This window comes from Colias philodice, chromosome 12, assembly GCF_061535455.1.
Source record: "Colias philodice isolate Cphi_HAF_F1 chromosome 12, ilColPhil1 Martin Lab GWU primary, whole genome shotgun sequence".
NCBI lineage: Eukaryota > Metazoa > Arthropoda > Insecta > Lepidoptera > Pieridae > Colias > Colias philodice.
The window spans coordinates 465,582-490,789 of record NC_143097.1 but is presented as its reverse complement, the minus strand read 5'-3'; the positions used below and the strand labels follow the sequence as shown (position 1 = coordinate 490,789).

Sequence of the window (25,208 nt, the reverse complement as noted above, 5' to 3'; positions counted from 1 at the left end):
ACCACCACGGAAAATTACAAAAGAATTGGCATGTCTATAAAAGATAGTTTTAAAGAACTAACATTTGAAAATGAAACCGACATCACAGTAAATTATGGAAAATTGGAAAAAAAACTTGCTACAACTATTAATACCAACAAAACCAAAAACAAGTACCCGCTTAGCGATGAAACCATCCAACTAATCAACCGCAGAAAATCCTTACTGGCCCAAGGAAAAAACAAAGAGAACATAAAAATAATTACTGAAATAAGCAAACAAATCAACAAAAATATTAGGAAAGACCGTAAAAATAAGAGATTAGAAGTGTTAGAGAGACAAGTAATGAGAACAGGTGGTGTAAGAAAAGCTCTAAAAGAACTGAGAGAATCAGGAAAAGAGTGGGTGCCCAAACTAAGGAAAAAAGAAGATACTATCACAAACAGGAAATGTATACAGGAACTAGCCACGACGTTCTATAAAGAACTTTACTCTAACAAAGACGCACACAACCATCCTAATTTACCACCATCTCAAAGTATAACAGCAGAAAGCATGCCAGATAGGGAACCCGATATTTTGAAGAGTGAAGTGGAAAAGGCAATAAAAAGTTTAAAAATGGAGAAAGCTCCGGGACCAGACAAAATAAGGAACGAGATGTTAAGAGGCACTATTGAAGAACTAGTACCAATACTTACCAAGATGTTCAACCAAATTTCGATATCTGGATATGTACCAACACAATGGGAAACTTCACATATAATCCTACTACATAAGAAAGGCGCAAAGGATGACATCAGTAACTACCGACCTATAAGCTTAATGTCGAATGTGTACAAAATTTTCGCAAAGGTCATTTTGGACAGGATAAGCGCAAAATTAGACGAAAGCCAACCAATAGAGCAAGCTGGATTCAGACGTAACTTTTCTACAATAGACCACATCCACACACTAAAACAGATTATTGAAAAGTATAATGAGTTCAACAAAACATTATACATAGCCTTTATAGACTATGCTAAAGCATTTGATTGTATTAGTCACAAAGCAATATGGGAAAGCTTACGAAGGCAAGGTATACCTGCTTCATATATCAACATTATTAAGAATATATATTCAAAAAGCAAAGCAAAAATCCAATTGGAAGCCTTGGGTAAAGAATTCAGAATCAAGAGAGGAGTTAGACAGGGTGACCCAATGTCGCCGAAGTTGTTCTCAGCAGTTCTGGAGAACGTCTTTCGTAATCTGGACTGGGAGCACCTAGGCCTCAACGTAGCTGGAAGAAAACTAAACCACTTAAGATTTGCGGATGATCTTGTTCTTCTGGAAGAAAATCCAAAGACACTCGGGAAGATGATCAAATCTCTAAATAAAGAGAGCTCGAAAGTGGGTTTAAAAATGAACATAACAAAAACAAAACTGATGACCAACTCGGTAATGGATCCCATTGTAATCGAAGATCAACAAATAGAATATGTCGACGAATATTGCTACTTGGGTCAGATAATCTCCCCAAGAGACCAAACAACTAAGGAACTAAATAAAAGGATTGCTAATGGATGGAAGAGATTTTGGTCTCTGAAGGAAATTGTAAAATCAAAAGATCACAGCATGGCAATAAAAAGAAAAGTATTCAACACCTGTATCCTTCCTTGCATAACCTACGGCTGCGAAACATGGTCCCTTACCAAATACCATCGAGAAAAATTAGCAAAGTGCCAGAGAAGCATGGAACGGAGCATCACAAGATCAAAAAGGCAAGATCGAATCAGTAACCTGCAATTAAGAGAGAAAACAAAACTGACTGATATCCTGGAAAGAATAGACCTCCAAAAATGGAGATGGACCGGCCATATGTTGAGATCTAGACAAGAAAAATGGAGCCAAATTGTGACTAACTGGTATCCAAGAGATGGCAAGAGAAGTCGAGGACGTCAACATATGCGCTGGGAAGATGAGCTTAAACTTACCGCGGGACCCAATTGGAGGAGAGTAGCCAAAGACCGGAAACAATGGAAACTACTGGAGGAGGCCTTTGCCAGAAGGCACACTGAGCTGAGAGATATTCTATAGAAAATAATTCATACATAAAAATCACTAAGAAAATTATACAGTCAAAAAAAAACTATCCTCACCCAGTTTAAAAGGCTAAATAAATAAATAAATGAGGGTTTAACTAAAGTGACAAAGTCGGGGAGGCATTTGCATGAAACATTCATTTGGTTTATTGCTAGCGTTGTATGTATATTGACGGCCGGCGTTTCAAAGAGTAATTAATTGACTCGTGACCGTGTTAGTTGGGAAATGTTTTATACAGGTAAAAGGTAAAAAAGTTTTAGCTATGTTGGTGAAATTTATATCAGGGAATTCCATACTGACATTATCAGAACAGACTTTCTGTTTGCATGTCTGTCTGATCACACACACTTCTTCGAACATAAAATCAATTAAGATACAATTTAGATTGACAATAGTTTGAAACCTCAGGATCAAAGTTAAGTTTCTTATTAGTCAAATATCAAACTGAATTAAACGCGTGATTTTGTCTGCGCGTGAAACCACGGGACACATATAGTTATCATATTTTATAAATAGAGTTACGTAAAGATCTTAATGTGAATGTTTATACCTAGTTCTACGAAAATTCCAAAGATTTAGGTTAACTCGATATTCCTGGATGATATAAATATTACGATCGGTCGTTAAAACTATTTGCTGATGTAATGTTAGGATAATATGACTTCGATATGATGAGTTTTTGAATATAATTTATCTAGCAATTTATTTCAAGGATTGGTGAAACAAATTTGTAACCCAACGGTGCCATTAAATCCATATTTAACGTCAAAACCTTGTTCTTAAGGATATTCAAATACAGGTAGCAATTTTTTAGGAGTTACATAATTTACCTTTTCGTGAAATACGGAAGCTATATGTTTAAAATATCTAATACATTAGTAACCAGCAGGTCATTTTCTCATAAAAATAAATATCCAAGGCAATCCTAAAATATCTTAAACCTTTAAATTAGACATTTTCACTGAAAGCGCTGAAACTGTTATGCAATTCATACAAATTAATTGAAAGCCGGAGTCCCATTGAACGAATTTCCCTGAAAAGGCGGTTGAATAATGTGACGCAACCCGTATTGGGGCTGGCTTCAAGTGCAAGGTCGATCAATGGCAGCCAAGGTCGCTGCAGGGGGACGCCGACGTGACTCGACTGTAATGCTGTGATGTGCAATTGTATAGGGAATAGCTGGTTTTGAAGAGAGAAAATGTTAGTTTGGTGGGTAGGGTGGATTTGGAATGGATAGATCAGAATTTTTGTAACTTAATTGGTAGCTTTTTAATTTTATTATACGCTTATGATGATGCTGAATGATTTAAGTATATATACGTCATGATGTCCAAAATCTCGTGATGAAAAACGTGACCATTTAATTTCGCGCTAAAAGTACGATATTACGTTTCTGGCTAATTTAATTATTATAACATGTTTAGAGGGTGATTATTTTGTATTACATACTGAAGAACCAAGAGTTTGACGTCATTTGACATAAATGTATCCGCACTTGACCAACCTAGTGAATTATGGCCGAAACCATCACTAGAGGCCTGTATAATAGTTTTACAAAATAATAAATAACGATCCAATGATCCGAGCATTCAGCATTCTACTAATATATTGCAGTAACTTGTCTTCAAAGAAAAACAGAATAAAAATATCAAAGAAAAACAGACGCGACAGTTTAGAGTGAATTATGTTATTTTAATCACGTCTTTCTGTCATGTTGTTGCCATGCCCCCCGCTGAAAGCGACGGCCTTGCGGTAATTGGGCTAAATCTATTTCGATGCACCTCTTCCCGATGTTCCGGTGTCATGCATACAGGCGTTGCGTTATTTTACTTTATGAACAATAGCAAAGAATGTGATCGGGAAAATGATCCGCTTGAATCGGTTGTAAAAGTTTGTGTCTTATATTCTCACAAGGTTGAGTAAAGAATGAGTTTGATCCAACCATCAGTAATTATAGAGATTAAAAAAGTAAGGAATTTATTTTTCTTAATTTCTGAACGTTCATACAACGCCATCTAGTTTAAAACTAAGAAGCTATGTTGAAATGAATGAATTGATAATGCTTTCTTACTCACGAGTAAAAATAAATTTATCCGCGAAACACTTGAAAAGAAATTTATAGAGGCTGGCCGTATTGCTAATATGTAGTTTACTCTCCTTAGAAACATAAATCTATGAACATAATACTACAGATTAGTTAATAGTTACTAAATAATACAACCAATTGAGGTGCAACAGTTCAGGCTAGTAACTACCCTGAAACCGGGTTATTGTGTTTTTCTTATTTTACTATTGGTCTAGTTTTAAACAGTACTTTATAGCAGACATTTTTAAAATTGAAATGGATATAAAATTGTTATATTACATATTTTTACGGTTTGATATTTTGAATTTATCAAGTAATTTAAAACTTTTATAACCTGTTTGAATGAACATAGCTGAAAAAAAAAAATACAGTGTAGTTATTACCCTCATAACGGTCTTAAAAGGTGCTACTTTTTGTATAACTAGAAAATATAAAAAAAATCTCCTTTCTTTAAATAAACCTATAAAAGCCCAAGTAGAAATGGGGTAACGACTTACAAAGTAGGAATCCTCGTAAAAACGGTCCGTCTGCCTGTAAGTGCTAATCGTTGTTACGGGGCGGAGTTGTGATGGGTCATTAGTTAATACTCTAATTAAAGGTCCATTTTGAGCTGTGAGATTATTTCTTGGCCGAATTTTTGCAGAACTAAATGAAATCCAAAGTCATAATAAAGATATGAGAACAAAGGCAATAAATAAATAAGTAATTCAACATTTCTCTGTAAATAACGCATCTGTCTTCAACTTAACAAAATTTAATAGGATATATGGACAAGTGATGAACATACTTGTGGGCACGTCTTTTTGGTACATCTTTTCCAATTTAGTACAAATATCTAATAATAGCCAGATTTGTCGCAAACTAAAAACACTACATTCTTAGGATTTAATGAAAAGCCTCGACGCTGTGTTATGTTAATGAAAATAATTTTTCTCATCAAAACTTGTGTGTAATAAAGTGTGCGATGGCCAGCGGCTGGCGACAGTGACCTTGCGGTTATTTCGATCTGTGCGAGTGGACTCTTGTTAGTGTTACGGGGTTTATTGTGATTGAATCCGTTTTTGTTGAGTCTATGCTGTTTGGTTTTGGCTGTAGGGTCTGTGTGTGGTCCTGGTGGTTGATTTTGTATTAGATTAAGTGGATTTTTCAATGGGTGGTAGGGTGTAGGTAAGTTTTAACTTATAGCTATAGATGGTTTTTGTTGTCGTTGTCATGAGTGTTTTCTACTTCTTCTTTGTTTCTTTTGCAGTTGAAACACAATTTAGTTTAAATTCAATGCTCAACTTTACTGTGCTCATAGTAATTATGACATAATTTTCAAAATTTAAAGTGAAACTTTATTTTATCTCCTTCATGGGCTAAATGGTGATTTGTCGTTCTAAAAGGTCTTATTTATTTAAATGCTCACTAGTGCGTGACCTTTGTCTTTCTCATCTTTAATATTAATATGTCTAACAGACACATATGAAGACGTGTTTAATAATTAATATTTATCTATAGTTAGTATTTTCATGTCTAGTCAAGTACATTCAAAACGTTGCATTTCTTTATGGGGTCAGTTAAAATCTTTCGATATACGGTCATTGGCATACCGTGTATGTAAACAGGTCTTGCTTTAATATTATCAGATATTTTTTTGTAATCCTATATTTTTCTAAACAGTTATCTTCGCACCTTTTTGTCCAATTCTTAACATATTTTATGTATTTCGTATAAACCAGTAATTTTAAGTAACTGCTTTGACTTTAAAATGTGAAATCAGGAGTGCAATCTGAAATATAGAAGAATTTATGATGTGCAAGTTTAAATTTATTTTTATTTCTGCATCTGTTTAGTTAAAATAAAGAACGAATAAGAATTTAGAAATGCAGACTTGTTCCCCGTGAAAAAGTTGCTAACGAAAAATACATCGTTTGAGTGCTTTTTGTTCATTCAATTAAAATGTTTTTTTCATTTGTAACGAGTTCATGGTCTGTATAGGAAAATAGCACCACAACATTTTCCGTTCGTGTATTTTGCGGGAAGCGTGGAAGTCTGTCTGTCTGGTCTAACGATAAGTAGATTGGAAATTTTACGAGCGGCCTGCTCTGAAGATTGAACGTTGTATTGAATATCGGCTTTTTACTTGCCCCCTTGTTGCCGCGACGAATTACATCACTTGCGAGCTTCACGTTCGTTAATTTTGTATGATGTGAAGATTATTTTGATCGTATGGTGACTGGGTTTTAGTTGTAGCTGAATATTAGGTAGTGCCGTAGTGGGGAAGACGATGTTTTTAAAGAGCTGTTTAGTTTGAATAGTTTAGTATTGGAAGTTTGTTTACTTCGTTTTAAGGGAATGGAATTTTTGTTTGTTAATGCTTGTTTCATTGTTTTAAAGTAAATGAGGCGACGCAATGGTAATCATGTAACTATTCAGTTTTTTGCTAACATTAATTGTCTCAGTGTCCTTTATATTATATCAATTGCAAGAATTCCAGTTTTATCCTAATCCTAATACTATTATAAAGGCGAAAGTTTGTATGGATGTTTGTTACTCTTTCACGTAAAAACTACTGAACCGATTACAATGAAATTTAGCACACATATAGAGGGTAACTTGGATTAACACATAGGATAGGTTTTATCCCGGAAATCCCACGGGAACGGGAACTATGCGGGTTTTCCTTTGAAAACGTGGGCGAAGCCGCGGGCGGAAATCTAGTATTAACATATTTTAATTGTATGTAATATGTAGGCATAATAAAACCGAAAGACAACAAACAAAGCAATTTGTAAAAATATTTTCTGTTAATGTAAATAATAAAATTCTTTTTAGTTTTTATTAATAATACATATATTGTTAGTTAAACTAAACGTTAAATTGCCCGGTATGGCAGTTAAGCAAGCGCTAAAAGCGCCATATTGAATGCAAAGTACGGATGCACTTTCAATGAATGGCCCCCGCTAGTGATGTGACAGGGGAGAATAATTAATGTTTTATGTGTATAATAATATGTAATGTTTTATTATGTTCTTTACAAAGCTTTATCAGTCATAATAAAGTTGGCAAAATTAGGCGATCCAGTGATTCATACTTGCAACAAATTTAAGACTTTTTGACCTCATTGCCAGCTCAAAAAAATACTTCATTTATCTACGTAATGTTCCGTTTTTCTGCAACATGATGTCGATTCATAGTAACACGATTTAATTTTTTTAACTGCTATAACTTATAACTTATAACAATTTTGAATGATCAGACTCATTTCACTAACTGGTAAAATTTGTATAAGTACATAATTTATGTTATTTTTTTTAATATAACATAATATGCATAGTAACTCGAGTATTGTAATTCCATCATGGGCACCTAATTAAAAGTTTATCGACACAAATAATACATCAATGTAATATGTACATCACTAAACTAGCACTTAGCGTAATGCCCGTGCTGCAGAGCCTGTTTAATTGTTAAAGTGCCTCTAAACACTGGGATTCTTGCCGTTTTTCACTCGTTATTTATAGAGCGAGTGTTCTGTTGAAACAGGAATCCTTTAAAATGTTAGTTTAGCTTGTTATTTTTATTTTTATAGGTTAGGGATGGTTGGTAACATCGATGCATAGAAATACTATGCTTGGAATGTTTTTTTAATATTTTTGACAAACCATTTGTAAAGGAATCATGCTATGCCATGCTAACGCCGATGAATTTCGTCAATTGTAGTTTCGTCAATTAAAATATTTTCCATTTTTCAATTGTAATGAATTAATCGTGACTTATATTTTCATTTTATTGAAAGGAAACTAAAAATAATATCGATAGCAAAAATTGTTGCCTAGAAGTTTTGCTACATCCTCTAGAGGGCGCCATTATTGAATTTAACGTTACGTGACGTAGCTCTTACCCAACGGACGATCAAGAATATTCGAACAGCTTTTGCCATAATATTATATGATAAGTTGTTTAGAAGTTCTGATGGAGGAAATAAATAGATCTACATACGTCATATCTACATATTATGGAGAAGGCTACAGTTATAGGTATCTACCCTTTTTATTTTGTGATTTTCTTGTAAAAAGGGTACCTAGTAAGAATTAAATCATTTCTTATTAAAAAAGGGCCTAGTTATTTAAAACCATCACTTATAAAGTTTACAACGAACAAAATAGCCAACCACACCATAGTAAAAACATCTTTTACACGCAACAAAGTATAGGTTCTTATTTTCTTTATTGAACCAGAAACATAAAACGTAAATTTTATTCGCTGTAACGTTTTAATTTCATGTTTTGATATAAATGTGTTCTATGAATAGCTTATGCGCAGTGTTTATTAAAAAGCGCCTGCTGAAAAATGACGGCAATATATATTCAACTCGTAAGTTCGCTACTTAATGGGTAGGCGTTTGTAATTACAGCGCTTTCATAAACTCTTTATTTAAGGCTCTGTTCAACGAAAAACGATGTATATTTATTATTTATATTTTCGTAATAATGTTATAGTTAACATTTTCATGGATATCGAAAAAAGTAGGTTTAGTATACAGCAACAAATACTGCAGTTGCCTTGTTTAAATAACATGCTTTTGATTTTATATTACTTACACGTTTTTTTGTTTGGAATATAATTTAAAGCGTCGTCGGGGTAAGAGAAGCTTGCATTGTACAATCATATGCAAATAATGTGCATGTCATAATGTAAACCACAATGTTGTAATTGTTATCGTGAGTATGAATTTATATTCATAAGCAACATTATTTACGATAAAATGAAATCATTTCTATAAATTATTGAGAAAGACACGCTATCTAAAACGTGAACAATTGTAAACTATATTTACGATAGGTATACCTACTAAAGAAAAATGTTTCAGACATATTATTTTACAAAAGAATAAAACTAAATTACAGAGTATGTTTCGATGAACCGCGGAACAGGAAAAGTCCACTTGTTTTTTCTGCTCCGTAGGGATATCGAACAATGACGTAAGAAATATATTTTATTCTGTTTCTATTTCAAACCTCGTTTGATAAAAAAAGAATATGTTCTTCCGCATGTACCTATCGGATATATACACCTATAGAAAATAAATAAAACATATTTTAGAATGCATTAGAACCGGGAATATGCAAAGTTTTTCCTCTACGGTTATGCGTTTAGTTAATTTTTTTATCAATACATAGTTTCATGAGATGGTAAAAAATAGCGTATAGGTCCCGTAGTGAAAATAAACAGCAAGCTCTTAAATTCGGATTGCGTCGGATTCATTTCGCAGTCTGTTTGTACTAGCCTTTGTAGTGAACTGTGAAAACACTGTTGTGAATAAATTAATGCTTTTATATGGCACGTGTGTGTGTAAGGCTTATATTGTGAAACCTGGTATATTCTGGCTTTGTGTTCTCTTATACATTATACATCTGTTTCACTGATCGATTTTCTTTTGGGGACAAGTAGGTGATCAACCTTCCGTGTCCGACCAGACCGAGACATTGTTTTTCTTCATCTCCACCGGAAATCGAACCCAGGACTTCTTGTTGCTACGCTCACGCGTCAACCACTGTAGCAAGGAGGCGATCGGTGTATAAGTGTACAAGTAAGTAATTCTATAGTAGTAATCGAAGGTAGGGCATTTCGGTTATACGCTCACGTATTAACTACTGTACTAATATATATTAAATTATTATCAAAAGGTTTTTATTCGAATGCGTAACAAGTTCTATGAATTTAGATTTAATGATAATAATATATCGTCGTGTGTTCAACTTGACAAAGTGTTGAGTTTCATAAAAGATAATACTCAAATGGATGTAATGAGATAGTATGGCGGCAATCAAGTCACGTATCTTGAATATGAAATGTTTTATGTAATTCGTGTGGTGATTGAAATGATAAATTTTCCTTTGATTGCGGGAATGTATCAATAAATTTTAATATTTGATTGGAGTTCATTGCGCTCTAATCTTCTACATATGAAAATAATATATTTAAGACTCATTTACTAGTACAAATGAATATTGTGATAAGTATCTTGTCTTAGTCTTGCCAGACCAGATCTTTGTATTAACTAGAAACTGAACCAAGGACCCATTGCTTCTACAAACCCTTTCCACTGTACTACACTTGTGGTCTCTATAGATGGAGCTATAATAGGTGTAAAATACAATAGCATGCAAGAAAGTCGATATAACTTGCATTGAACAAGCATACGCTATCGAGTTTCTAAGAAATCTTCGTAATTATTCCGGGTATTGTGACAATGCACGTGATTTGCTTAATATGAAATTAAGTGTTAGAATAACACCGCTGATAACGATATTGTTTGAATGTATGCAATGTTCTCAAGTAATTTTGTAGTGGTTGTTGGACTTTGGATTTTATTATTAACTAGATGTATGCCCTAGCATTGCTTGACATGAAACACAAACTGAAATAATAATAAACTAAAGAACAATGTAAGTCTATGATGATGGAAGAATTTTCGAAATACCTAGGTGTTTTTTAATTAGTTTTCTTTCCACAAAGTAACCAAACACATATTATTAAAATTATTTAGTGTACATATTAGTTACGTATACGGTAATAAACATCTTCACATACACATTGAAACTCTTTTTAAAAATTTAATATGAGCATCAATTTAATCTACCTCAGCTTATACCAGTTTTTACTCGAAAATTCTATGTTCATAAAGATTGTACGAGTTACGGGGAGATTTACCTCGACGTAATACTTTTAAGAGTTTTTTTTTCAGTTAATAACTTAATATGAGTCGTTTATTAAGAACCATTATCTTCAGTGATATTGAATTTTAATTTTATATTAAAGTCGTTAGTAAGTAATAATAATTCAGGATTGTTTAATATCTAGTTAAATTTGATTTTATGGAAGTTTTTTTTAGGATCCTATACTTTGTTAAAACCTTGTAGGTTCTTAAAGGCTATGAATCGATCAGTGAGTGAAATGCTGTCTTGGGTTAAAATGTAATTGAATAAAATATAGCGTAAGTAGTTTTTGGGTATTTGATTTTTGCAAACATTGTTGAAACTTGAAATTTATTCTTTAAGCAATTATGGACATGAAATCGTAGACACAAGTTTCAGAGATAAGCACGTGACCTTTTGAACCATTGAGAAGAAGAATGAAAATCGGAAAATATTATTAGTTTGTTGCTGACCTTACAATCGAAGGGACGGATAGGATCAAAGTTTGACAAGGATATATTGACGTTAGTTTTCATGTCGAATAAATCAATGGGATCAACAAATAGGAATTGTTCAAGAAATAGGTAAAAAGGCTTTTATTCTGAACGAATAACTAAATAGATAAATCAAGTCTACAACTGCGCAGTTGGTGTTTGAACAAAGAGATTACATTTTACAACTTATACTTAGTTGACTGAATCATCAATATGATTACTATTTATAGCGTTTATATAATATAAATAATAATAAATAGAGGCAATCACGTTAATGTAGGAGGGCCCAAATGTCTGATCGGCCGTCATTGTAGATGCTTTTTCATAATCCCCGTATTGGAGGCAATCATCGACGATCATTTGTTGGGCCAACGCTGACCATTGGGTAGATGTCCCATAATGTGCTAGCATTGTCTAGTGGTCTAAATAAGAAATCACTCTACAATCAACACACATGCTTTTGACGGTATGAAACATACATTCCATTATCCATATTTTCATTGTGATGTGGAACCAACGATATAAGGATCATTTTAAAATACCTATTAAGAATTAGCTTTAATAACTTCGTAGTTGTTTGACAAAAAATGAATTGGTGGTTGCTTCGAGTTGCTATCCGATAGCTGATGTAAATTTAATAAAAAATCAATTATATTCGCACTTTGCGAAGGTGCACAATGAAGTGTCATTGACTTGAAGCTGATTTTTTACTATCTTATACTAAAGAAAGAAAATTAGACTGTAATTACATGGAATAAGATCGATTATTCAATATCCAATGTGCTGTCCTTTTACCCTTGATATTTTGGATATACATATTAAAATGATTATTATTTTAACATTTATTTACCGGAACGGTTTTGATTGCAAGGGTCCTTGTAACATATTACTGAGCCCTTTGTATACAGTGTTATGTAAACAATACAAGAAAAATAACGTTAATTACTTTGATAATAATAACTAATGGTGTATAATGCCGCTCTGGATAACCACTGATTAGTAAATAGTTACTACGTAAGTATGACACAATTATGAGAAACTCAATGTTATGAAGGTTACGATTTTCAAACTAGACGAAGCTTTATATAAAATACTAGCTGCAGTCCCGGCAAACGTTGTTCTGCCTTAGGTACTCTTATAACTTAGGTATGAAAAATAGATGTTGGCCGATGTTCAGGTCTAATCGATATGCACACAAAATTTCATGAGAATCAATCCAGTCGTTTCGGAGAGGTATGGTAATTAACATTGTGACACGAGAATTTTATATATAGATATCGAAAATTATTATACATAATTACTATTTTACCAAGATATCTAATATACAGGGTGTACCAAAAAGTAGTGATGAACGGAAGCTGAGAGGTAGAGGACCTAGAGGGCTATCCGAATCACCCCCATGTATGTTATGCGATTTTTCGTATTTTCGGAGTTATGACGTTTTTTTTCAATTTTTCACCTATCGCCGAGTACGATGATATTTTCACTCATGCTGACGTCAATGATTGCGGAAGATGCTTGATTTTTTTTGTGTGCTAAGCTGAAAGATAGGCCAATTCAGTATGGTAACATTTACTATCGTTAGATCTTTGAATGGAATAAAAAAAGTGGCAAATTGTGGCAGTCTCTCGTCTTTGTAGTATCCCCACGGAAAAAAATCAATAGGGTTTATGTCCGGAGACCGAGCAGGCCAGGCTAAAGGGCAAAGATACCCTGAAAGATGGATTGGTCGTTGCAGCCTGCGCATGCGCCGGTGACGCCTGCCTTAAAGCCTGGCCTCTACGGTCCCTCGACCTAAACCCCATTGATTTGTTTCAATGGGAATACTAAAAAGACCTCGGCTACTTGAGAGAATGCCACGATTTGGACGAAATAACCCGGAAATTCATAGTAGCAGAAGAAACCATTAAAAATGATAAAAGGGCATTCAGACATTTAAAAGACAACTTTTTACGGTGATGTCGCACTTGCATTGAGCAACAGCGGGGTTATTTTAAAAATTTCTGGTAATTAAACACCTATTTATTGGTTTTAATGATCATCATGTTAATTCAATTTTTGCACTTACCACATTTAGATTTAAATTTTTCTATTGAAGCCTTCTGAATAAGTAAATGAAATTTTCAGGGTAGCTATCTGATAGATAGAGCAAGTTTTTAAAAGTCAAACGGAAAACTTTTTTTATGTGATTTTATTTTTTTACGGGCCCTTGAAGTGGTGAACATACTGGGTAATTTTATCTTTCTTGCCATTTAATTCTTTTTTTTATTCCATTCAAAGATCTAACGATAGTAAATGTTACCATACTGAATTGGCCTATCTTTCAGCTTAGCACACAAAAAAAAATCAAGCATCTTCCGCAATCATTGACGTCAGCATGAGTGAAAATATCATCGTACTCGGCGATAGGTGAAAAATTGAAAAAAACGTCATAACTCCGAAAATACGAAAAATCGCATAACATACATGGGGGTGATTCGGATAGCCCTCTAGGTCCTCTACCTCTCAGCTTCCGTTCATCACTACTTTTTGGTACACCCTGTATAGATATCTATCAGCTAAAAATAGTAATTTTGTAGAGGTAGGTAGTAGCCAAGTAAAGAATATAGATACATACACAATAAATAAACAAAATAAACTTCAATTTCAAAATAACGAGTGCCCTTTGAAACTATTGTATAAGGGAAACCACATAAAGATTCGACTGAGAAAAATACAAATAGTGAGATGCTATTTTCCATTCGATTGCGTCTGAATACTTTCATACTTCACGGAGCTGAGAGAGATTTGCATCATTTCATGCTGTCTATTGAAGCATTTCATATTTTTATGTATTCACTCACTACCTTTTATTTATTTTTCATAGACAAACTTGTGATGGACATTGCTATAGGTACCTATTATTTATAGTAAATCGTCTATAATGTTGTAATAATTTCAAATTTGTATCGTTATATCTAGAATTAACAAAAAATTTCTACAATGTTCCAAATTTCGTAAGCCGTCCAATTATTTTTTGCATTTATAGCGCTGCTTTAGGCGCGGGTCAAACACAAGCGGCGCGGGCGCGGGCGTGCCATAAGCGCACCTCTTGAATCTGTTTTGCACCACGTCCTTCTTATACATTTTGTATGAAAGAATTTTGGAAAGGCGACGAGGCGGCACGCCACGGTTGCGCCGCGGGCGTACCGCAGGCGCGCTTCCCCCATCGCATCCAAATAGAGGTCAATTCACGGTCATACACAATCAAAAACAAATCGGGTGGTAGGAGACGGTAGCCTGTCAGTCAAAAATGTGTTATCTCTGTGTGGAATTATATAGAGCTGCTATTACATACCCTTCTTCGTTTTGTTTTTAAAGGTGAATTGAATTAATCGATGAAATGATTTACACAGGTGATGGCAGTAGGGAAAGTGAAAATGAAGAAGAGCATAATGAAAGTTCCCATGTATTTACAATGTCAGAAATAAAGATAATCCTGATTTTGATTGTGTTTTTTATTTATTTGTAATTGTAATAATATTGTGGAATGATCAGTACTGTAAATACTTTTGAACTGAGATTTTAATGATAAGATTTATATGGTTTAAATGTAAACCTGTGTTTGAAAACCATATTTTATCTATACTAATATTATAAAGAGGAAAGGTTTGTATGTATGTATGTATGTATGTATGTATGTATGTATGTATGTATGGTTTTCACGCATAAACTAGGTACTTGACCGATTTTGATGAAATTTGGCACAGATAATCTTTAGACCCTGAGAAAGAACATAGGCTACCTTTTATTGCGAAATATGTACCACGGGCGAAGCCGGGGCGGACCGCTAGTACAATATAAATTTTGTGTTATTTTAACCTTCTTTTCTTCCATCATTACACCAGTACTACTTTAAAATTACTTTAAAAGTACTATAAAATTTTCCAAGTAAATTCCAACATTTCCAACAAAGATATATTTGCAATCGTGGGGTTATCCTCGCTATTTACTTACAAGGAATTATCAAAACAAAATCGTTACTTTCAAATTAACGTTACTTTCAAATCTCTTTTAGCACAAAAAACATAATTTTACTAAATTATGCATGAAGAAAATGCATTTAACCACTCTATATAAATATCATTTTCGGACGCCAACAGCGCGCCCGATGCGCGCCGCGCCGCTTGTATATGTCCCGCGCCTTACCTTTTCGGGCATATCTGTTAAAATCCTTGATGTTACTTACCTACTATTGACCTACTATACTTATATTAATTTATTTTACCACTCATCATTCTTTTACTTTTACATAAACATCGATCGATAACACATATATAACTGATAGAGCCCAATACATATAGAGAAAGTGCATTCAATTTTCTCAATTCTGCATTCAGCCGAATCACGTGCATTGATTAATTTTACTGAGCGCAGAATCGCTCTAACGAGATAACGTAAACAGTTCTATCGGAACTTTCAGAATATATTTACGTTTCCATCTATTGTCACTGGCCACTATCAAATCGTAACCCACATTCGTACAATGGAGATTATCTGTAACCACCAAATTATCACGACCTAGGTCACAGTGGCTATCTGTATGTAAACATCTGAAAGATACGGGTCAAAAATTATCGGTCACACTGACGTATGTGGCGCTCCGGCGGCGGGCGGCGAGCGGCAGTCGCGGGCGGGCCGTCGCAGCGGACAGACGTGCTATTATGTGCAGTGAAGAGTGATTTGTTTATTTTATACAAGGTTTAACACATTGTTGTTGTGTACATCATGGGACAAGCTTTCGGAACCAATTCGCACAACGGCGAGAGGCATTACACGAGGAAAGAAATAGGTCTGTATGCTGGTCTCGTTTTTATGATGCCGGGAAAGTAAATAAGGCTGGCCATTCAGACTGGAGGCTGTATCGGCCCGGCGTGACTTAATTATAAAGTTAATTATTTCCCCGAAGAATTAATTACCATTGCACTCAGAGATTATTGGTCGTGTAACGATGTTAACAATGTTGAAACGCAACAAATGCACTTAGAGTTATGTTACTGACTCTCCTTTATACATACTTTCATTTTCACTACGTTTCTTTTAAGCAGTGTTTAACTCGATAAAATAAAACATTTTAATAATGTTCGTTACTAAAATTGGGTTCTTATCAATACCCATTTGCGGTGTTATTGTGCCTGTGCATTTTAATTATATGTAAATATATTAATTGATTCACCATTAGTTAGTCAAGTAAATACTTAACCGGGATCGGATATAGCGACCTTTTCGCCTGAAGTGAAAGTGAATCGCATTGAGTTTATTTTAATAAACTTAAATACAATTAATTTAATCCGATTTCTACACTATTATGTATCTTGCGTTTGTTTTGTTTATTTTGCTGCTAGCTGCTATTTATATAATGTTTTTGCGTCGAATGGTTATTTCATATCTATTTTAAGTATGCAAGGCGTCAACCCTTTTCCTTAATTGCACTACTGACATTCAGTTTGATTACAACTTCTCAATAACAGCTATTTCAGTCTACCCAGTAGCTCAAAGTAAATTCAAACTATTTTTCTAAAAATGTAATTTTACAACATTCAAGCAGTTTTCTTAGAACCTTGCTTTGCTGTATATTTTGTCTAGTTTGCGAACTATCGTCATATAAAATTTCATCCTATTTGAACCGTCGGTTTGGCCGTGAAAGCGTAACAAACAGTTTCCTTTGAATTTGTAATGAAGTTTGGATTATATTTCAGTGCAGTTTCGTTGATAAGATCAAAATTATCATAACAAAGGGAAAACAGTGTTGTAATCGAGTAAATACTAACATTGGATTTACAATCTTAATACGTTTCAAATAAGGATTATTAGGGTTCCGTACCTCAAAAGGAAAAAACGGAACCCTTATAGGATCACTTTGTTGTCCGTCCGTCCGTCTGTCAAGACCCTTTTTCTCAGGAACTCGTGGAGGTATGAAGCTGAAATTTATATCAATTACTCAGGTCTACTGTCCCTTGAAGCTGTGAAAAAATCAAACTTCTAAGCCAACGCAATCAAAAGATACAGCCGTTTATGCCGCAAATTTTCGACACTTGCAAGGGAATCAAAACCTACAGGGTGCTTCCCGTGAACTCAGAATCTTGAAATTTGGTACGAAGCAACGTCTTATAGCATAGATAAAGGAAAAATTACGAAAACCATAAATTTTTAGTTACATCACATAATATATATTTTTTTAATAATTTTAAACTTACTACCCATGTCCTCATAAACGCGTAGAGGTATTCAATTGAAATTCATATCAAATACTCAGGTCTATAATACCTTTAAGCTTGCAGGTTTGTACGGAACCCTCGGTGCGCGAGTCCGACTCGCACTTGGCCGGTTTTGTTTATCTTATTTTCATGCTTTAATTTTACAAAATATGTAGGTACTTACATAACATTAATAAAATTTAGAGAGGTTATCATTGATGTGATACTATCGGATAGATAAAAGAATACATCTTAGCACATCGTTATATCTAGCTATACCTAACTATATTATTCTATCCTACTATATAATACATTTTTGCGTCTGAATGTTTTTTTTATCGAAGCCGAACGAAGCCAGGGCGGGCGGCTAGTATTATACTAAACAAATTTAATAAACATGAAGTATGTTCCGGCAGGCAAACAGTGTTTAAGCGCGTCACACACGGTGAAGATTTTATCTTAAGATACTGTTATATTTTATATTACAGTATCTTAACGCATCCGGTATCAGCGTTCGGACCATCATTTTTCTTTTTGTCATTGCGTACTAAGACCCCTGTAGACCCGCCATCCTGTTACAAATGACGCGAAATTTTGTGGTCTACAGGGGTCTTAGTACGCAATGACAAAAAGAAAAATGATGGTCCGAACGCTGATACCGGATGCGTTAAGATACTGTAATATAAAATATAACAGTATCTTAAGATAAAATAGTATAGTATCTTCACCGTGTGTGACGCGCTTTAATTTAATATTAAATATATCCGAGTAATATATTGCTGCTTCATACAATTTTGACATTATAATTAGTTGGTAGAGGAATTTGTGGCGGGTTCTCGAATATAGGGTATAAATAGGTAACATTCGGTCGTATGGACGTCACAATTGAGGTAAATCAATTAATTATGTAGTATTCTAGATAGTTACAAGAGAAACAGGTAAATCAATATTTATTATTTATTGAAATGTTGAAGACAATGTACATACAAAATATTTATGTCTTGTAGGTACTGTGAATTTATGGCATAAAATGGATAACCGAAAGATGTCTTGAAATAACCTTTACCAATTTCCGAAAAATATCTACTTATTAGAACTGATATAGTCTATTCGCATCAGCATTATAAGCTATTTGTGTGTTTGATTTCATTATCCCTTTAGCCATTTCTACGTCATAAAAACAAACTCTATATGAATGGCTTTTTTCTATTCTTTAAACGAATATCGTTTGTAAAGCATTAGAATGTTACAAAAATAAATATTAATCTCTATATGAACATTGTAGAGATATTACAAAGACAGATATTTTCTTACACGTGAGAGATTTTGCGCAAATGTCGGTGTTAATTCTGCTAATGGGATTTATTTATAATCTTTACAATCGTATTTACTTGAATTGTATCAAGGCTTGTTTGTTACTTTCTCTTCGTAAATACATTTTTGATATTAAACGTTGCCTTTTTATGTAAAGTGGTAAGTAATAAAGTTATTTTTTAAGAAAAAAAAATCGACCTCAAGAATAAGTTTAAAATCAAGTATAAAAATTGAACGAGAATCATAATTTCGTAATCTATGTACTTACCTATCTATTTATTTTACATTTGTTGGTATATTCAAGGATAATGTAAAAGGCAATAATTGGACGAAACCATGGGATACAACTAGTTTTATCTCATGTCTAGATAACGATCTGCGTTTTATCATTCTATAGGTCTTATTTTGCAAATGTGCAAGAAAATACAATAATAATGGAGATCTCTTATCTTTCAAATAATTATGCGCATGCGCTATTACCTACGTCTTTTGTAACTTATTTGTGTTATTTTTAAATAATACCAATTTATTTTTAATAGACTTTTTTCAAAAGAAAATTTCGTTATTTATACGTCTTCTTAAAGTGCCTTCTCCTTTGGGAGGTTGGCGATCATTAGGGCTATTTCAATTTTGGAAACCGCTGTTCTGAACAATGATTTAGAATTATATTATACGTATAATTTACGTATTTATAATCGTACGTATAATTATTGTATATGTTTTATTTTTTTCAAGTGAAAATGTAATTGTGGCATTTTTTTTCAGTTATTACAGTGGGAAACTGTTATAGCTTTTGAGACAAATAAAAATATTGAATCATATCATTGCTTTGTAAAAGATTGTATGATTTAGCATTATCGTCGTTTTTATTTTTAGTTTTTCAGATCAAGATAAGTTTAATCTGCATTCCAATCAAAGGAAATGTTTCAGCGTTCACATATATTTTTGTAAATGATAACAGTGGCATTTCCTGTTGTTTCATCCTATCCAACTTATATTATAAATGCGAAAGTTTGTGAGGATGTGTGTGTGTTTGTTACTCTTTCACATAAATACTACTGAACCGATTACAATGAAATTTAGCTCACGTATAGAGGGTAACTAGGATTAATACGTAGGATAGGTTTTATCCCGGAAATCCTACGGGAACGGGAACTATGCGGGTTTTCCTTTGAAAACGCGGGCGAAGACGCGGGCGGAAATCTAGTATATATATATATATATATATAAATAAATCCATATTTGCATGTTTTCTTTATGTTGAGGTTTTTTTTTATTCCTGAAGTTTATAGCTTAAAAGTTTCGTCATATCTTTGTTCGTAAGTAGGTCATCGTGATGTAGTGTCGCGAAAACGATGAATAGAATTTAATGCTCTCAGTGCATTTTGTATTTTATTTTTCTGCATGGGATATATGCATTTTATTTTTCTACATGGGATAAAAATGTAGGTAGGCAGGTGTTTTCGAACAATGTTTTACTTTTATATTATGAAGTAATCTTATGAATATTCTTATTTTGGCATGATAATTGCTGTGCAGAAGATACTTTATTAGAAAAATTTTAAACGTTTTTGTAATTTAAAAAAAATTATCATATCGTGATTTATAATTGTGTGACATATGTGCTATGTCAATACTCGTGATTGAGAATGAATCCATACGTACTCACATAAATAACCGGAAAAACACCATCAGTTTTAAAACACCAAAAGTGTATATGGGCGGTGCGGTGGTGAGTGCTGACTGGTGACAACTTCAAGTTGCCCACCTGCTCTTTTACAAAGTTTTTACTAAGAATATGTCTTATTGCGTAGTACATATACACTATAAATGTATAGTACAATAACATATTGTTGTTTATATTACACGTAACCCGTACTTGGGTCGTGCTATCTCAATTGAGTTTCCTGCCGCCGCCGCGTGACTGACTGCCTCTTGAGTGATGATAGTTCAGTTTATTGATGCTTTTCTCATTTATTATTATACTAGAGGTCCGCCCCGGCTTCGCCCGTGGTACATATTTCGCAATAAAAGGTAGTCTATGTCCTTTCTCGGGTATCAAAATATCTCCATACCAAATTTCATGCAAATTGGTTCAGTAGTTTAGGCGTGATTGAGTAACAGACAGACAGACAGAGTTACTTTCGCATTTATAATATTAGTATGGATTTTTGAATGTTTTTCCTTTTCAATTGATTTCAAAAAAGGTCGAAGTTTTAAATTCGACTGATTTTTTGGGTTTTTTACCTCAGAACTTATGTATGAACCGATTTTGACTAATGTTTTTTTTTATTTGATAGATAGTGCCTTCCGATTGGTCTCATTTAAATTTTGTCTAGATCTGATAATCTGTAGGTGGTTTAGCTTTTTGTTTAAAAATATTTGTATACATTAGGTAGCCTTTACGCTGCAGCTGTGTAGAGGATTTAAAACGCGATCTAAAATGAAAAGAGCAAAATATAGTATAGTTACCAATACCAAGACAACTCAATAAGAGCGAGCGCCCACGAGAAACTTAGTTGCCCGGCAACTATTTTGTCTCTGTCGCTGTCTCCTCGCAAAGTTTTGAACGATGCGCACACGAAAGCGACAGCAACGCAACTTTTTCTTTAAAATTTTCCGCATTTATCAACATGGATTACGAAGAGACGGTTGTGGTCTGTGCTCTTGTCCCGCATAGTTCCCATTCCCGTGAGATTTCCGGGATAAAACCTATCCTATGTGTTAATCCAAGTTACTCTCTATATGTGTGCTAAATTTCATTGTAATCGGTTCAGTAGTTTATGCGTGAAAACTGAAAGCCATACAAACCATACAAACCTTTCCTCTTTATAATATTAGAATAGATATGTAATCTTAATTGAAAAAAGTTTAGTAAATGTGCAGTTCCAACAAAACGATATAACATATTTTTCTATGGTGTCGTTACTAGATTACATTGCTGAATTTTATTGAACTGTCAATGTTGCCTATTAAAATGGCTCTACTATAGACAGAAAACTACTAATAATAAAAATAACTTAATTAAAAACAATATTATTAATTTATTAAATAGGTTTGAAGTCGGTGCCAAGCACTAAGCACTTAGTATTAAGCCCGTGCATCGACATCAAACCTTTTTAGTAAATAAAACATCTAAATAATATGTAGTAATTAATAATAAATGTAATTATTATTAAAGTGAAACTTTTATTACATCGTCTCAAACTTTTTGGTCTGTGTAGCGCATGTCGCGTGTATCGCGGCTGCGAGTAGGTATACCTACTCGGCAGCCGACCGTCATGCGCTACACAAAGCAGTGTTCGGAACCGTTCGAACAGTTTCACTTTTATCGTGGTTTCATAAAACCACACAACATTTTTTTTTGCTCGTGCGCGCTAGCTGTAATAATATCAATATCAATCTTTTTTATTTTTTACTTTTCCGTTTTTGAAGTCGGTTGTTTTTAACGAAGTTATTTTTATTTAATACTTTTTAGTGTATTTTTCAACACAAATCAAACGAGCCCAAACTCGATAAAGTTGAGTCAATATATTACTAAGTTCCTATGGCCACCTTCCGATTCCATCATCAAATCAGCGCTATGTCATAATAATGTTTCATCGCTATCCAATTTACATACGTATACAAAATTTCAGCTCAATCGGTTACCTGGAAATGAATCAAAGTTACTTGCTACATTTCAATTAAGTCATCGAGACCAGACGAAAATGCTCATAAAATAAAAACTACTGGGCTTATCCGAATAAAATTTATGGGACCAATTCCACACCATTCCGCATCAAAAAAAAAAAGAATCACGTAAACCGGTTCAGAAACCTCGGAGTAATCGGTGTCCATACATAAAAAAATATACCGGCCGAATTGATAACCTCCTCCTTTTTTTTAAGTCGGTTAAAACTACAGTGTACGAGAATAAATACGTTGACATAAATAGGTATTATCGCTACGCCGGTTACGCGGCAACTGGCCGGCGGCCGTCGCCTGGCAACATTTTTGTCGCCGTGCGCGCACTTGCATTGAAACCAATAGATAGGGCGACAGTTGCGTCGCGGGCTTGTCTCCGAACCCGCGGACAAAAAAGTCTCCCGGGAGTTGCGTCGCTACGTACGCGCACTTTCATACTAGCCCATGGCTGGAGAGACAAAATAGTTGCGGAGACAAAATTGTTGCGGAGACAAAGTTGCTCGTGGGCGCTCGCTCTAAAACTACCATTCGATTTTAACTGTCAGTGTACAACTTAGAGCTAGCGCGCACGAGCAACTTTGTCTCCGCAACTTTTTTGTCTCCGCAACTATTTTGTCTCTCCCACCTATGGGCTAGTATGAAAGTGCGCGCACGTAGCGACGCAACTCCCCATACAAATTGATGGGAGAGACAAAATAGTTGCGGAGACAAAGTTGCGCGTGCGCGCTGGCTCTTATAAACAAAACCAAATCCAATTTAGTTTGACGACCTGTCTGCACCTATTTATTATGCATGCGAATTTGACGTGTGATGCATAATTGATGCATACCATCAAATGACGCGGCCATTCATTTACTCCTCCTATTTTATAGATATCAAGATTCTATTTATATCCTAAATGTCGTATTATATATAAACAAACGATTGTTAAACTAGATGCATTTTAAATTAATTTATATTATTAAAGCATTTTACCTTAACAGCTGAGTATATTATTATGTGTTAATTAATTATTTGCAACAATGTTGCGGTAATATAGCGGAATATACCAGGCGGCTATTAAAGATATATTTTATGTATATATGTATGTTTATATTATATGTTAATCGGAGTATCGCCCGACCCTGCGATACGGGGGTCAATTGTGTACGGGGGATAATTATGCGTTTTATGTTTCGTATAGGATGTAGAGTTATAAATAAAGAAATGGGATTTTGTTATTAGTAAGTATGGCTTATAAAAGTACATTGTATAATTGTATAATATAAAGTAATGTAATGATGTTAAGTAATAAAGATGTGCTTAAGAGAAGACAGAAGAAATTATAGATAGATATCTATTAATCTTCTTATATATAAAAATGAATCGCAAAATGTGTTGGTAAGCGCATAACTCGAGAACGGCTGAACCGATTTCGATAATTCTTTTTTTATTATATTCCTTGAAGTACGAGGATGTTTTTTGTGTAGAGAAAACGTTAATATGTACCACGGGCGAAGCCGGGGCGGACCGCTAGTTCATATTAAATACATATGCCAGTTATTTGAGTTCGTGTTAATTTTTTATTTTGGACTAATTTAAGACTGTGTAAATGTCTAAATATAACTATACACATGTAAATGTAGACAATGGCTCAAACAATACATATGTAAGTAGACTACATAGTGTTACAAAAAAACTTTTTCACACTTGTAAAATAAACCACATAAATCATACCCTTCTAAAGATAAAAGCAATGTGTTATGTATATAAGTACACCTCTCGGAAACGATACCGACAGTTTCACTCGGTGCTTCTGAATTAGCATACAAATGCGGAATTTGCATAGTTTCTGTTTTATGAATCAGTAGCCGAATCACATTCATTTGTCGTTACATAGTTGGGATTTATTTCGCGTCACCGGAGATCGTGGTTCGCATTTGGATGCAATAATGTGTTTGTGCTGGTCGGTTTGAGAATTATAATTCAACTTTGTGTTGTATTTTGCTCATATAATTTGAGGGAACAAAGGCCGTGTGTTTGTTCGTTTATAATTTGTTAGTGAGTTGTGATAGTCCAGTGTGCAAATATTTTTCTGGTTTGTGGATATGCGTGTTATTTATTTTATAATTATCTTAAAGTATCCAGTTCTTGTAATATGTGCCTTATCGAAAACGATAGAGCCGTTTTAGCGTCACATCAACTCTCTACAACCCACGATACAATGATTCTTATCTCAAACCACGTGTGAGAGTACACACATACAAACTTTCGCATTTATAATAATAAAGTGAGAAACTTAAAGCAGTAAGTGGGTCGATTTTTTGTCGCCACTATAGGTAGGTGGTTAGGTACCTACTGCGTTCTCTCTGCTATTATGCAAACGCAAAAACTTAGCAAATCGCTTTCTAAAGTAATCATTAGCTTGTAATATTCGCTGACTTTCCTTTGGAAGACTTGGCTTTTATATATTAACTTATATGCACACTAGAGGTCCGCCCCGGCTTCGCCCGTGGTACATATTTCGCAATAAAAGGTAGCCATGTCCTTTCTCGGGTATCAAAATATCTCCGTACCAAATTTCATGCAAATTGGTTCAGTAATTTAGGCGTGATTGAGTAACAGACAGACAGACAGAGTTACTTTCGCATTTATAATATTAGTATGGATT

At 34.0% G+C, this 25,208-nt stretch overlaps 1 protein-coding gene across 3 annotated transcripts in view; it reads left to right on the top strand.

Moving 5' to 3' along the window:
- LOC149483715 (E3 ubiquitin-protein ligase znrf2) overlaps positions 1-25,208 on the top strand; it is a 115,457-nt gene that overhangs the window by 28,749 nt on the left and 61,500 nt on the right. The window contains exon 1 of one of the 3 annotated variants that reach the window (XM_089701993.1): positions 15,968-16,152. The exons of the other annotated variants lie outside the window; for them this stretch is intronic. Within the exon in view, the coding sequence (XP_089558119.1) occupies positions 16,089-16,152 (64 nt within the window). The 5' untranslated portion in view covers positions 15,968-16,088. Of the gene's footprint in view, positions 1-15,967; positions 16,153-25,208 lie in introns of those variants that run through there. 3 annotated transcript variants of the gene reach the window in all.